General features: G+C 28.9%; 5 protein-coding genes across 7 annotated transcripts in view; 2 read left to right on the forward strand and 3 right to left on the reverse strand.

The window, feature by feature from the left end:
* Positions 1–261, reverse strand: part of LOC119686487 (glutathione S-transferase E14) — a 7,943-nt gene extending 7,682 nt beyond the window's left edge. Inside the window, exon 1 of the mRNA XM_038101076.1 lies at positions 115–261. Coding sequence (XP_037957004.1) covers positions 115–258 — 144 coding nt within the window. The 5' untranslated portion in view covers positions 259–261. The remainder of the gene's footprint in view (positions 1–114) is intronic.
* LOC119686486 (probable palmitoyltransferase ZDHHC24) overlaps positions 1–7,458 on the reverse strand; it is an 8,190-nt gene extending 732 nt beyond the window's left edge. Inside the window, exons 1-2 of one of the 2 annotated variants that reach the window (XM_038101074.1) lie at positions 7,168–7,458; positions 6,943–7,104 (exon numbers count right to left, since the gene is read on the reverse strand). In XM_038101074.1, the coding sequence (XP_037957002.1) occupies positions 6,943–7,104; positions 7,168–7,399 (394 nt within the window). In that variant the 5' untranslated portion in view covers positions 7,400–7,458. Of the gene's footprint in view, positions 1–6,360; positions 7,105–7,167 lie in introns of those variants that run through there. The other variant, XM_038101072.1, reaches the window with a different exon arrangement.
* LOC119686485 (protein PTCD3 homolog, mitochondrial-like) lies at positions 3,008–5,133 on the forward strand. The gene is made up of 3 exons (XM_038101071.1): positions 3,008–3,374; positions 3,444–3,839; positions 3,892–5,133. The coding sequence occupies exons 1-3, from the start codon at positions 3,042–3,044 to the stop codon at positions 5,125–5,127; spliced, it is 1,965 nt and encodes a 654-aa protein (XP_037956999.1). The 5' UTR covers positions 3,008–3,041; the 3' UTR covers positions 5,128–5,133.
* A 1,604-nt stretch (positions 7,459–9,062) lies between the features above and the next one.
* Positions 9,063–15,018, reverse strand: part of LOC119679881 (probable palmitoyltransferase ZDHHC24) — a 6,855-nt gene continuing 899 nt past the window's right edge. The window contains exons 1-2 of one of the 2 annotated variants that reach the window (XM_038092463.1): positions 9,821–10,275; positions 9,063–9,744 (exon numbers count right to left, since the gene is read on the reverse strand). In XM_038092463.1, the coding sequence (XP_037948391.1) occupies positions 9,149–9,744; positions 9,821–10,055 (831 nt within the window). In that variant the 5' untranslated portion in view covers positions 10,056–10,275 and the 3' untranslated portion in view covers positions 9,063–9,148. Of the gene's footprint in view, positions 9,745–9,820; positions 10,276–15,018 lie in introns of those variants that run through there. The other variant, XM_038092462.1, reaches the window with a different exon arrangement.
* Positions 12,788–14,805, forward strand: LOC119679880 (putative nuclease HARBI1). Its single transcript, XM_038092461.1, has 5 exons — positions 12,788–13,083; positions 13,138–13,537; positions 13,590–13,692; positions 13,754–14,286; positions 14,741–14,805. The coding sequence occupies exons 1-5, from the start codon at positions 12,961–12,963 to the stop codon at positions 14,773–14,775; spliced, it is 1,194 nt and encodes a 397-aa protein (XP_037948389.1). The 5' UTR covers positions 12,788–12,960; the 3' UTR covers positions 14,776–14,805.

Here is a 15,018-nt window from a genome sequence, read left to right on the forward strand (position 1 = left end):
ACATCATCACCATTAACAAGAACGGGTACGGTATGAACCGGATTTAACTTAAATTAAAGCAATTTATTGTATATAAATTCTTATTTTATCTCAATTTATTTATTTTTTTTTTACCTGCATAAATTCGTTTTGAAATTGTTCGCCTTTAAATAAATCTACAAATTTATACTCTACATCGATATTTAACATTTTTATTAATATTAAACAGCTACGCACTGGGGGACTACGATCATCATAATACAATACTGGCTTCTGCATTGTGTATCTGTAATATAACAAGAAAGTATGAAAAACGAAATAAAATATTTTATAATTCAAAAATAACAGAATAAAACTTTTTTATATATAAACTTTACCCTTCCGTGCTGTAAATTCAACCATATCGAAACTGTTTTCTAAATTTTTATTCCAAAAAATTTAATATAACTTATAATGTTAAATTTGCATGTACGGAATTTGAAAATGTAAATAAATTAATTTAATTAAATTAAAAGATTTAACCCTATTAGCAACCATCAACGTTAATCTTTACGCCTTAACGGCATTAACTTTGTCAAATACTGCATTTTAAACAGGTACCAATGCTAATATTTAACTAATTTATTTAATTAAAATAATGGTTTTTAGAAAAAACCAACATGTGCACCTTCACCTTCTTTATCATAAATGTATGAGAATAAAACTTATATTTTGCAGATCCATGAGACATCTTATTTTTGACAATCTAATACGGCGTTTACACGGCGTTTACATTGGCCGAAAATGGCTCATTTTGAATGAGCCATTTGAAAGTGTTTACATTCGTTCTATTTCATTTGTTCTCATTTCAACATCTAATTTTTCAACTTGCATGTTGATTTGATTTTTGGCCTGTGCCAAAAAAATGTTGCATGAAGGTTAAATATGCCTTCAAACCTTACAATATAAACTGAAAACTTGTTTCTAGATTCGATTTATTTATTTTTGGGAAGTAGAAGTTCCAAAAATTGGTGCATCGTTTTAAAGAAAATGCAACCACCAAACATTTTTTTACCTTTTTTTGTAAATATGTCAAAACAGCTTTTTCAAACTGTCAAAATGCCATGAAGAGCTTTCATTTAGGGTATGTTCAATGGATTCCTTTGCATTTGGAACGTATGTGGAATGCATTCGAACGTCATTCATACAGAATGTGAGAAAATTGCTCATTTTTGTGCTTGAAATTTTATATGCAAGAATGAGCCATTCGATACTCATTTTCGATTTTTGACCAAAATGAGGCATTTTCGGCCAATGTAAACGCCGTATTACATTGGCCGAAAATGGCTCATTTTGGTCAAAAATCGAAAATGAGTATCGAATGGCTCATTCTTGCATATAAAATTCCAAGCACAAAAATGAGCAATTTTCTCACATTCTGTATGAATGACGTTCGAATGCATTCCACATACGTTCCAAATGCAAAGGAATCCATTGAACATACCCTAAATGAAAGCTCTTCATGGCATTTTGACAGTTTGAAAAAGCTGTTTTGACATATTTACAAAAAAAGGTAAAAAAAATGTTTGGTGGTTGCATTTTCTTTAAAACGATGCACCAATTTTTGGAACTTCTACTTCCCAAAAATAAATAAATCGAATCTAGAAACAAGTTTTCAGTTTATATTGTAAGGTTTGAAGGCATATTTAACCTTCATGCAACATTTTTTTGGCACAGGCCAAAAATCAAATCAACATGCAAGTTGAAAAATTAGATGTTGAAATGAGAACAAATGAAATAGAACGAATGTAAACACTTTCAAATGGCTCATTCAAAATGAGCCATTTTCGGCCAATGTAAACGCCGTATAAGTTTCATTCCTACTTTTATGTCGATATTTTGTAAAAAATATAATATTATAAATTTTATACCATATTATTTAGAAATAAATAAGTTATATTTATACACTTTAATTTTATCGGATATATTTTTATATTTATTATTTAATATTTATACATATATTATATACAAAATATGCATGCAACGTATTTTAACTCCAATTAAATCGTCCAAGAAGTATCGACCTTCACCACAAATGCAAGAATTTATAAATCCACATAAATAATATGCTAAATTTATTATTATTATGATATATATACTTATTGTTTATAAATTATTTACAATACAATTATTTTGTTATTATTAAAATAATGTATATGTGCAATGTATATAATTTAACTGCAATATAGCTGCGATTGGAAATAATTCAAATTTCTACGAAGTATTTACTAAATTTGCTCCACTGTGTGGTAACATAATTCCTTTACCACAAATGCAACAGTTTGTAAATCCGCATGAATGAATGATATTGCTCTATTTACAATTTTTATCATATGCATATATACATATTAATATACACTTATTATTCATAAATTATTTGCAATACTACTTACTTGTATAAAAATGTATAAAAAAGTCTAAACCAACCAAATCTCACAACGTTGAACAGATTACTGTCTGACTGCACAACATATACCGGCTTCTATATGAATTTGAGTTAAAAATGAAGGTTTTATAATATGTACATATTACTCGCGTATATATACAAATATTTCTTCAAACTAACACAAAAATATCCAAATATTTCATTTAATGTCACTTAATATTTACTTTTTGTAGTACACTCGTATAATATTATTTTACTTTGTTTGGTTTTAAACTAAACTAATAATGCAGCACTTACACGTTTCAAATTAAACGAAATCTTTTAATAACAGAAATAATAATAAAACTATTTTATATATAATTTATTACAGTCTTTTAAAGCTTTTTTTAATTAATAGGTATATTATGCGCATAGATAAAGTACCTAAGACCTACATATATTGTTTATGTTTGAATTATATACATATTTACCCGCAAGATGTCGCGCACATTAAATGTCATTGGTTAAAACAGCTGTTTGAGTTAACCTTAAAATATTCTACCACAGTTCATAACAGAGAATTTTTGTGAAGCACTAATATATATATTTAATTGAAAATTAATCCATTATAAATAATTTTAATTAAAAAACACAAAAAATGTTTTTAAGTCGAAGATTTCAATTCATTAATAAGTTAACGAAAAACCGCTACATAAACAGCATTTCTCATGTGAGCATGCAAAAGACGGATGCTACAGCAAATAATGAAGAAATTGAAGTGCCGAATCGTATTCATCGTTCTTCAACAGATATATTATATGCTTTAGCCAGTACTGTTGGTCGAGATCCTACCGCACCACACTATAAATACCACGATGATCCTTTTCTTATACCTGTTTCAAACATGAGCAAACGTACTTATGCTATGGCGCAAGAATCTGGCAGAAAAGCAGCAAAATGGATAAGAGAACAACATAGAGAACTATTTTTGGTAAGAAAATAACTATTAAATACACAATATTAATATTATTATTAATATTAAGCATAATATTGTTTCCAGCATCAAGAAGCACAACCTGCTATTGAAGAATTTGTGCCTAAAATGGTTTTTAATGAGGAGTCTGTGGTAGATAATACAACACTTAACGATCTCATATTGAGATCCCAAGTTACAGATGCAGTATTTGTATATAATTTAATGAAAGAGAAAAACATAGAAGTCACTACAGAATTGAAACAAAGTCTATTGGAATTAATTTGTTTTTACAACAATGTAGAACCACTTCCAGAGGAATTTATTGAAGAACGTTGGTTTAAACAAAATAATGAAACACGCGATCGTAGCCGTAAAACGTGGAAAGATGGAGATTTAGCCGAACAAATTTTTAATGAAATCGAACCAAAGACAACTTCAACTTATGCTGCTATAATTAGAGGCATGGCAAAATATTATCAGGTTTTGTAATAACAAATTTTTCATAAATAACTATTAATGAATTTTTTTCTAGGTTGAGCGTGCATATGCAATGTTTGAGCAGGCTTTAGAAAAACAAATTGATTTAGACACAACTACATTCAATGCAATTTTAGGTGTAACAAATTTCTTAAAAGAAACTGCGGATCAACGTTGGGAACTTTGTCGGCAAGTTTTGCAACAAATGGCGACATTACAAATTAAGCCAAATTTAGGTACCATGAATTCACTGCTGGAATGTTTAACCACATTTGGAAACTACAAGTTTGCACGTAGCTGCGCACTGCAAGTACTTGCTGAATTCAAACTTCTAAATGTACGACCTAGTCTGGGAACTTATTATTACATACTTACCATATTTTGTCGGGACCGCTCACCAGTTTCGCATGTAATTGTCGATATACTAAATGAAATACAGGACAAAGAGTTTTCTATAGAACACCACAAAGATACATATTTTTTTGTAACAGCAATGGATGTATGCCGAAATCATTTACATGACAAATCTATTGCCAGAAAAGTCGATGCACTACTTCATACAGGCAATAACTATAATCTTATTGGTGATTCATTTAAAGAATCTGTTTATTATCGACATTATTTTGCATTACTTTGTCAAACGGAACCTGTTGAGGAATTTATGCAAACATATGATAAATTAGTACCTAATATCTATATTCCCGAGCCAGGTGTTATGGAAGAACTGTTAAAAGCTGTTGAACTGAATGCAGCTATTGAACTCGTTCCCCGCTTATGGTCCGACATGATTATCTTTGATCATCTAGGTCGTGAGAGTTTAATAAATCGTATACTTAACATAATGGTAAGCAATAAGCCAGATATAAGTATTCCTATCCAAGAACAATTACCTCAACAATTCGCCAAAGTAGCGCTTGATATTTACAATAAAATACAAGAAACTCAAGGTCGAGCCAAAAAAATTTCATTTACTGGCCAAATGATTGGTGACATATTAACATTAACAGTACGTGGCGACGATTTTGAAAGTGCTTCACAAATTTTCACAAATATAGATAAAAATCAACATCGTATACCCGGTACACCTTCAGAAACTTCACTGCTAGAATTCGTTAATAGCTGTATTACGCATAAATCACCTTCACAAGCTATTGTTTGCTTACAGTACACAGTAGAAAATAATATGAATGCAGTGGCGATGGCAAAACAAATTCACAATGGATTTACTTTGAATGAAGTGCACTTATCAAAAATAAAATCATTAGTTGGAGATTCATATTTAAGTGATTAAACATAATAATACATTAGTAATATTTATTAATAATTAATATGTGTTATTGCAATAATTTTTACATTTATAAAATATATTTGTTGTTGACAAATACTATCCAATTTAATTTATTTAATTCAATTTTAAATTATCTTTACAACTCGTTGCCAGATTTTGATCTAAAGTAACTATACTCCGTGAGAACCTTTTCTAGTCACGTTATCAAGTCTGATTAGTACTCTGTTAAACTAAACACTTTACCCATATCTAAAAACTATATTTTATAAACTCTATCTGCTATCTTTATTATGAACCACATATTTCAATCACCAAAAGGTAGATCCTTCCAACATCAAGTATATATATATATATATTATTGAGCCAACAACTTAATATGAGTTTATCAGCTTAGAAGATTGTAGGCTAGGTAGCGCTTATTTTTTGAGCTGCAAAGTGAAAACATAAGTAAAAAGTTAAAAAAAATCAATACAAAAATAAAGTGAATACACCTAACAACTTCAAGAAAACTAATTAAGAAAACTGATTAAGGGTATTATTTGAAAACATCAAAACGTATTAAAAAAAATATCTTAATGTTATATTTTTTTTCCCAAGAGTGACGCATCTTTATGACGAAAAGAAACTATCTATTTAAAAGTTAGACGGATTCGAATAGAAAAGAAACGACAAAGACAAATATTTAGTTAATTTATTGAAATTTGGTTGACCTTACAACGCTGTTTCGAGAATTGCCCAGTACTTATCAGTATCATCAATGGGTTTAGGAAATATTCGAATTTTTTTTAATTAGTTTGTAGTCGTTTCGACTGCAAGTGCCAGACTTAGAACTCAGGCCTGTCAAATTAGAAGCGACGACTAGTCGTGTTTTTTCGCAAGTAGCCAAGGCTACACAAATTTTCAATGCTTCAGGTTTTTTATTTAATTAGTGACACTAACCAAAGCATAAATATCTTAACTTCACATCATTTAAATTTCAAAACGCATTTATTTCTTTTAATGTACTTGTATTGAAATGTGTCCATAGAAAAAGATATTAATTATATTTTTGTCGTGATAACAATCCACAATAATTCTTAAAAATATTTTGATAAAGTTACTAAATTAAAATATATAATATTCTTTGGTATATGAAATGTATAATATATTAACAATAAATACATTTATGAATTAATTTGTAAACATTTACAAATGCTTTTTAATAAAAAAAAAATTTCCTATAAATATTATAAATAAATTTGTGTAAAAATGGCATAAATTTTTTTGTTTTAAAAAATGATTCAATACTGCTTTGAGAACCTTAATAAAATGACATGAAAATTGACTAAATGCTATAGTTCATACAATATAAAAAAATTTTTTTTATTTAACGATTTTTTACTGATTGCTGTAATATTGTTTCCCAGTGTATCCCATCATGCGGTAATGGACTATATATAAATGGTGAAATCCAAACAAGATGCATTCGTTTACCCAATACCATTTCTAAATTCTGCTTCCAACCAAGATCGTATTTAGGGGATGTACGCTCATAAGCCACAGCACCTTTGAGAATGCTTGGTATATGGTATATTAGTAATACCAAAGAAAATGCAAATGTAATTATGTTCAACACATAAATAAGTAAATAAAAATTAGCCCATGAATAATTAAACGTTAGCATAAACATTGGTAAAATTATTTTTAAAATTGTACTGGCATTGGCATAAGTATCAGCGTGTAACCACCAGAAATATACACTATTATAACAGGTTGTATAAGCTGAACCAATGACCAAATATATTAAGAAGTATATGAAATAACGATGATTATGATGACCAATACAATATCCAGTAAAAAGACAATGATGATCACGTTTCAATATACAAGTTTTACAACTATGACAATGCCAAGAACGTGGTGGTACAACAGTCTCACATTCTGAACATAATGACCAATATTTCAAATGTTCAGCATTTGTAGGTGGTTTGAGTATTGCATCTAAAAGTGCATATAATTAGTTTATATGTATAATTGTGTTAAAATCGACAAAAGTTAACTTACGCTTGATGCTTGTATCAACAAGCATACATGCAAACATATTTGATAATATATTAAATAGAAGAAATAGACCAGCACACCATGTTAAAATGTAGATTGAACTTCCTTCCGCATGGAATTCTGGTATAACGACGAGTACTTCAAAGAAAAAAGTTATAGGTATAAATGTAGCTATGAGGAAAAAACACGCAATATCAGTTATTTTAGTTGGTAAAATATTTCGCCGTAGTATCATCTTGGATTATTGTATATTTATGAATTTAGTAGTGAACATAGTGATTGGAACGAGTAAAACTGAAACACAAAAAATATTCGCAAATATACGTATATAAAATAATACAGCAAAGCTCACCCTTAAAAAATATTTTTGTTATGAATAGCTTTTCGTATTAAAACATCTATCTAAGTAAGTATTAAGAGTTGTTTTAATGCTCTTACAATCTTCTTTAGGGTCGCTAAAACATCCTTGAAGGAATTTTGATAAGAAGCACTTTTAGCTCACTAAAAGCAGTTTATCATTAATTTTAAAACACATATCTTTCAAACATAATTTAAATACTTTAAAATTAGTTTTAAAGTTTAAGTGCTAGCTATCTTAAAATCAGCAGTTTGGCAACAACCTTAAAAACACTTTATATTTTTATGAGTAAATCTTCTGTATTAAAATTGATTCTAATATCGGTTTTAAAGTATATTTAACAAACATTGTTAATATATCAACAATGACCCAATGAGACTATAGGGATCTATAGGATCGTTGTTATAACTTAACCTAACCTTTCTGAGCTCCTCTTTATTCTTCTGTTTATTCTTTGTAGTTTTGATTTTATTAATAATCTTAGACAAAATAAAAAGAAGCTTTTTAAAACATTTTATAGAACGTAGTCAACAAATTTTTATAAATTATTGAGCATTAATATTGTGAAGGACAATGTTTATATGAAACAACTACTTCTCTTGTTGCTATTATTTCACAGGTTTTTGAGTAGCCTATTTAATTCGCCTATAATAAATGTGAAATTCTGAAATGTATTTGGTTGACCATGTTTACGAATATATGATCAAAATATCGGTATCTACTTTCGTCGTCTAATATGACATCCAAACACACACACATATAAATACACAAAACATTAATCGATTACTTCATTTAAGAACGACGACTTCACCGTACAGCAAGAACTGTCCTATCTTAATTGAGATCAGAATATAGCCATGTGCTAAACAGTTACTTGTCACGTATAAACACATCTATTTCCAATGTGTGCCCAAACTGCAGCTCTAGCTCCCATGACGTAGCCATCCTTTCTCTTACCCCACTACATACACAAACCTCCGTCAAATCGACTTTTGGACGCACGACATTAAAATGACCAGGTTTATAGTAGTCCACAAAATAATAGTACAAAGCGAAAATTAAAAAATATATTTACTAGAAATTTCAGTTCTTCAGATAATATTTTTAAACAATTTCACATTTTAATTTTAATTATTTTGTAATAGTAGAATAACACATTTTGCTTTTGGAATAAAAAATAAACATCATAGAATAAGATTATATAAATGTTACACAAATAACAATTAAAGCTTTTCATAATAATTTCAGTATAGTTTCACTTTCATTTATATTAATTAACATTAAAATAATCTTTACTTGTTTTATATAATAAATAAATTTGCTAAAATGCTATATATACAAAATAAGACGTAATGTGTACTTATATATAAACATTTTTAACGAGGCATGTGTAAAGCAGTGCATCTAAATGTAATTTTTTTCCTTATGCATATATATTTCTAATTGACATCTTTGCTAAGCAATTTTTTATAAAATAAATTACTATCAATTACATTATTTCAATTAATTATTCACAATTCAATACTTATTTTAATACATATATAATTCAAAATAGTTTTTTCTCAATTATAATTAATAAAATACAGTCAGTCTAGAAAATGATTATACACAAGATTTAATATAGAATCAGTTTGTTTTTGGTTTCCATTGTAAGCCGTCGTGTTCCAATTTACTACTTATTAAAGGAGAAATCCACACTAAATGCATTCTTTCACCAAATATAGTTTTCAAATTTTGTTTCCAACCTTCATCATACATATTTGATCCACTATTATAACACACGTCGCCACTCAATACATTACGTCCATGATGTATAAGTAGTGCCAAAGAATATATAAGCGCTAATATATTTAAACTATAAAAAAACAAATACACATCGTTTCGCGAAAATCCTGTTATAACCACCATAAAAGGACCTGACATCTTAAGAACAGTATACCAATTTCTGTACACGTCTCCTTTCAGTACCCATATATAGTATGTGTTATAAGCAAACGCGTATAGTGAACCAAGAAACAAGTAGCACACAAACATTAAGAAATAGCGTTGATTTTTGTGACCTACACAACAGCTCGTGAATGGACAATGGTGGTCTCGTTTTAAAATACAGCATTTGCATATATCACAATGCCAAGAACGTGGTGGTGATATGTTGTTACATTTATCACAATTGTGCCAACCAGCCTCTGTAACTGCGTTTTCCGGTGGCATCACTTTTTTATCTATACAAAAGGTATTGATTAATCACCCGATTCATCACATGCTACTGTTATTGATTAAATAACAAACATTACTTACGATCAACACTCGTATCAGTCATCGCGCAAGCCAACATATTTCCTTTGAGATTGGACATAATAAACATTGCTAACATAAATGTGATATTATGCAGGAATGATCCTTTCATGTGTACAGCAGGCAAAACAACACCCATTTCAAACAAGAACACAATTGGCAGGAAAAGTACAATAACAAAAAGACAAAGTATGTCGGATATACGTCGAGGCAACCATTCCTTTAGTAGTCCGAACATGGTTTAGTTTATTAATTAATATTTATATGTAAAAGAAATTCTAATTATGAAAATTTTAATATTTTAAATTAGCACTTAATTGCAATTAAAAAATATAAACAAAATTTTAGAATGAAATACGAAAATATAACAGACACAAGCGAAAACCGATCACGTGCCGCTTTTTTTACAGTGTGGCAGTAAAGCTCAATTATAAGAAACTGTAAATAAGCAAGCAAATAGAAAAATGTTCTAATATACCAATTTAAAAAAGGCGTATAAAATTGACATTTAATTTTAAGAATACTATGCATTGAAAACTTGCTACTATGTATTTTTTTAAATAAATTTTGTTTTAACTGAATTATTTGGTGACATATCTAACTAATATGGCATTTACACTGGTCTCAAATGGATCATTTCAAATGAATGAGTCATTTGAGAGTGTTCACATTCGTTGTAATTCATTTGTTCTCATTTCATACTGCCGATTTTTTAACTTGCCTGTTGATTTGATTTTTGACCTGTGCCAAAAAAATATTGGATGAAGGTTAAATATACCTTCAAACCTTTCAATATAAACTAAAAACTTATTTTTAGTTTCTATTAATTTATTTTTGGGAAGTAGAAGTGGGAAGAAATGCAACTACCAAGCGTTTGTTTACCTTTTTTTTGTAAATATGTCAAAAACAGCTTTGTCAAACTGGTAAAATGCCATGAAAAACTTTTATATTGGGTATGTTCAATGTATTCATTTGCATTTGGAACATATTTAGAACTCATTTATACAGAATGAGATCCAATGGATCTCAGTTGCGCTTGAGATTTTGTATGCAAAAAACTTTTGTATTTACAGATTCTTTAAAGACAGATGGTAAGTCCGAAAAAGTAATCGACTCTCAAATCAGACATGCATTTCGTGCTGCCAAAAACAGGTACCATAAAGCAAGGAGTTTACAAAAATCTCTACAAATGCGAACTCATTATCCCACATAATGAGATAATAATATTCTTAAAAAGTTTTATGTAAATATTAATTCTATTTTAACGTATTTTATTTTAATTTTTTATATTACTTTTATTTTTTATTATATTTATTATCATTCTTTTTACTTTTTAATTTTTATTTTTAAATTTAATTTTGAGGTTATTTATTAGAAAAGTTGTTATTAGTTTTAATAAAAATAAAATAATTTTTAATTTAACAAATAAATAAATAATAATTTTCAGTATTTTATTTAAAAATAAGTAGAAAAGGTAAAATTGAAAAGGGAAGTGGACGTGTCAGCACTGATATGTTGGATTACAAATCCATATCCTATATATCTTCATTTACAAATGTGCTATTATTTTGCTTTTATACCTATTTTCAAAACTAAAGCTAAATATATAAACAAACAAATTGGGCTAATGTGCGAACAAATCACAATTTTTTATCTGTCAAATCATATAAAACAGCTATCAATATAAGTGTGATCTTGCTACTCTGACAAAATTTCTACAGTGTTATAAATTAATCTCGAGTGTTATAAATTAATCTTAAGTGTTATATCATATTTACATTACGAACTTTGCTAAAGTTGATTCCCAAACTTCAAACGTTTACATTAATGTTTCGTGTTTTCATTGTGACAGTTGCTATATCTGTTCTTTTTATTTCTTTAAATTTTGATACTCCTCAGTATACTGTTTGAAAAATAATCTGTTTTTGTTTACGGATGAATATATTAATATTGTTCAAAATTATGGATCATATTATTATTGCATTCCTCAGCAGCAAATCTGTATAGCAAAATAAGATGCTTCATAATAGACACAATCTTTGTTGTGCCTATTTTTGTATGACACAGTCAGCTTTGGAAACTGATTTTGCTCTCAAAGTCAACTTCAACCAGCAAAGTTTGTGATGTTAGTCCCGTATTACCTGATACTGGGCTAATTCTGATTGCTTATTCAACGTAGAGATTTGTTGGTACAATTTATTTGTGATGTTTTATGTAGGTCTGCTTATTTGTCACAAGCGTAGACTAACCTCCTCGGTCCTGAAGGCTTCCCACAAAAAAAAAATTCTTAAAATCTTTTAGCTTTTGTTTATATGCATTCAAATAAAAAAAATAAATTAATTAGACGATTTACAGCAAAAGGTGCACTAAAATAACAAACACGAAACTATTAGTGAGCTGTACAGATGGATATATAGTAGTAAAACCTTCACAAAGCTTCAAAAAAGGCAGTAGAAAAGTGTCCAGCCGGCTGCACGCCAGGACCGAAGAGGCTAAAAAAAAGTCTATTGATGTTGATGTAGCTCATAGTTATAGCTTTTGTGATACAAGAAAAACGCAGTAGTAATGTTTATATAGTAAGAGTATTATAGAAACTTTTGGTTGTTTAGTAGTGGTCATCATCCACATCATTGAACTGGACAGGAACTGAACATCACTGCTCTATAACTTATATAGCATTAATTTTCTATTTAATGACTAAATCGTTTAATTGGAATATTTAAGCATCGATTTTGAGCTTACGGAGCTTGCATACGAGTTTTCACATAAACTTAACTTTACTTGATAGATTTGCTTTAAATATAATTTAAAATATATTCACACATAAGTACTTTTTTTCGAGTACAATTTTATCTATTTGTAACAAACAGTTACATGTGATGTCAAATTTGTTACACTTGCATCAGTTTCATTATAGTAACATATCGATAATACTGATCGATAATTAATTGTTTACATTACAGAGACTGAACCAGCGAACACGGAATAAAAACAGAAAACAAAAATAAATAGCTAAAATTGGAAAATTGAATTTGAATAGATTTAGGATTTTTTAAAATGGATATAAGTAAATTACTTGGTATGTGTGTTTACCAAAATAATCACACGCTGGTAATGTTGCAACAAATTATACAAGCAAATAAATGTATTATTATGGAAAAAAACGGCAAAATTACTGCAAGTCTACCCTACGTAATAAAATTGCTATGGTTTACTCAATTCTGAATACGCAAAATATACAAAGGCCAAAAAAAATTTGGACGTTAGTAAGTACCAGTTTTTTTAATATAAAAATTAATAAAGTAAACGTATAATTTCAGAAACGTTATGGTCGATTTTGGGAACAGAATGTGCCGTACTTCAGTGATAAACTGTTTAAAGAAAGCTTTAGAACAGACCGTAATTGCTTCAAAAGACTTGTGGAAATGCTACCAAATTTAAGAAAAATGAACACAACATTTCGTGAAACTATTCCATTGGAAAAACGTATTGCAATCGCCCTGTACGTTCTGGGCTCTTCAACAGAATATAGGAAAGTAGGTGCATTATTTGGGGTCTCCAAACCGACTGTGTGTTTAATTCTGAATGAATTTTGCAAAGGAGTATGGCAAGCCCTAGCTCCAGAATATCTTCCAGATAATTTTTTGAATCAAGAAAAACTGGAGGAATGTGTAAAAGGTTTTGATATTATTGGTTTTCCTCAGTGCTTTGGAGCGGTTGGTAAAGTAAAAATAAATTTATGAAATATATTTTATTAATGAATTTTTTGTAGATGGCTGTCACATTGAGATGAAGCCAAAGACAGGAGAAGCTTTTGACTACCATAACTCTGAAGGTTGGAATTCAGTTGTGCTATTTGCCCTTGTGGATTATAGGTAAAATCAGTTAAACTTGATAAAAAAAAACATACAAATTTTACACTTGTAATATTTATAGGTGCAGATTTTTATATGTTAATGTGGGAAGTCCTGGCCGACACAATGATTCTCAAATTTATGAGACATCAGACCTTAAAAATGTTGTGTCATCAACATTGTTATTTAAAAAAAACGCTAGAAAAATTGGAAAAACCGTGGTCCCTGTTATGCTTATTGGAGATTCAGCATTTCCTTTTTCGGAGACGTTGATGAAACCATATCCTTTTGAAACAGCAACAAGCGAAGAGCAAAAAACATTTAACAACACGTTGTACAAGGCTCGACGAGTTGTTGATAATGCATTTATACATGTAAAAGCGCGTTTTGCAAGAATTGGAAAAGGCTTGGACAATCATCCATCAAATATAAGTACCATTATAAAATGTTGTTGTGTTCTCCACAACTTTTTAAATACACACAATAGTAAAATTACACGTCAGTGGCTAGTAGAGGCAGCGAAATATAACAAACCTCAACCGAAATATGTAACCACAATCGACGACTTCAAAAAAACACCAGAAAGAATTCGTAATTCCATAGCTGTACATTTAAGTAAGTGTACTAGTTAAAATGAATATAACATTAAAATTAGAACTGAATTTTAACATTAGAATTAGAACTGAATTTTAACATTCTAAGATTGTTTTATTTTAAATTTAGTATATATTAATAGTTTTTATATACAAATATTCAGTTTTATTTTAACTTAAAAATAAAGTTCTACAATTTAATTAACTTAGTTACTTATAATATTAACAAAAAAAAATGCTAACTGTTGGTTCTCATTTTTTTTTAAACAATTTTAAAATATTTGCTTGAAATTGCTCAGTGGAAGCAGCTATACCCTGAAGAATATCGATTTGCTGCTCTATCAGTGCAGTTTGTTTTCTCGAATTCAAAATGTCTTTTTCTTTTAATACTAAATCTTTTTCTGCAATGCTATTAGCTTTATTAAGCGCATTTATGAGTTCCTCTTGTTGATCTCTAACCTTCTTTTTATTTCTAGATTCGGCTCTGATGGACGCTGATGAAACTCCATGATGTGAGCTTTGCAGACTGATATCCTGATTCTCGCCTTTTAAAAATAATTATGTTATAACATATAATAATTATGTTTATTATAATAAAATACAAAATTAAAATATATACCTGTATTCTTTTTCACTAATGGCGTCAGGTTTTGTCGCTCTAAAATGGAATGTACCTTTGAATAATGCATCCAAGCGGAAGGTGTACTATCACATGATTCCAATTTCTTTTTTTCATCACTATAAAATTATCAAT

This window comes from Teleopsis dalmanni, chromosome 2, assembly GCF_002237135.1.
Source record: "Teleopsis dalmanni isolate 2A chromosome 2, ASM223713v2, whole genome shotgun sequence".
Taxonomy (NCBI): Eukaryota; Metazoa; Arthropoda; class Insecta; order Diptera; family Diopsidae; genus Teleopsis; species Teleopsis dalmanni.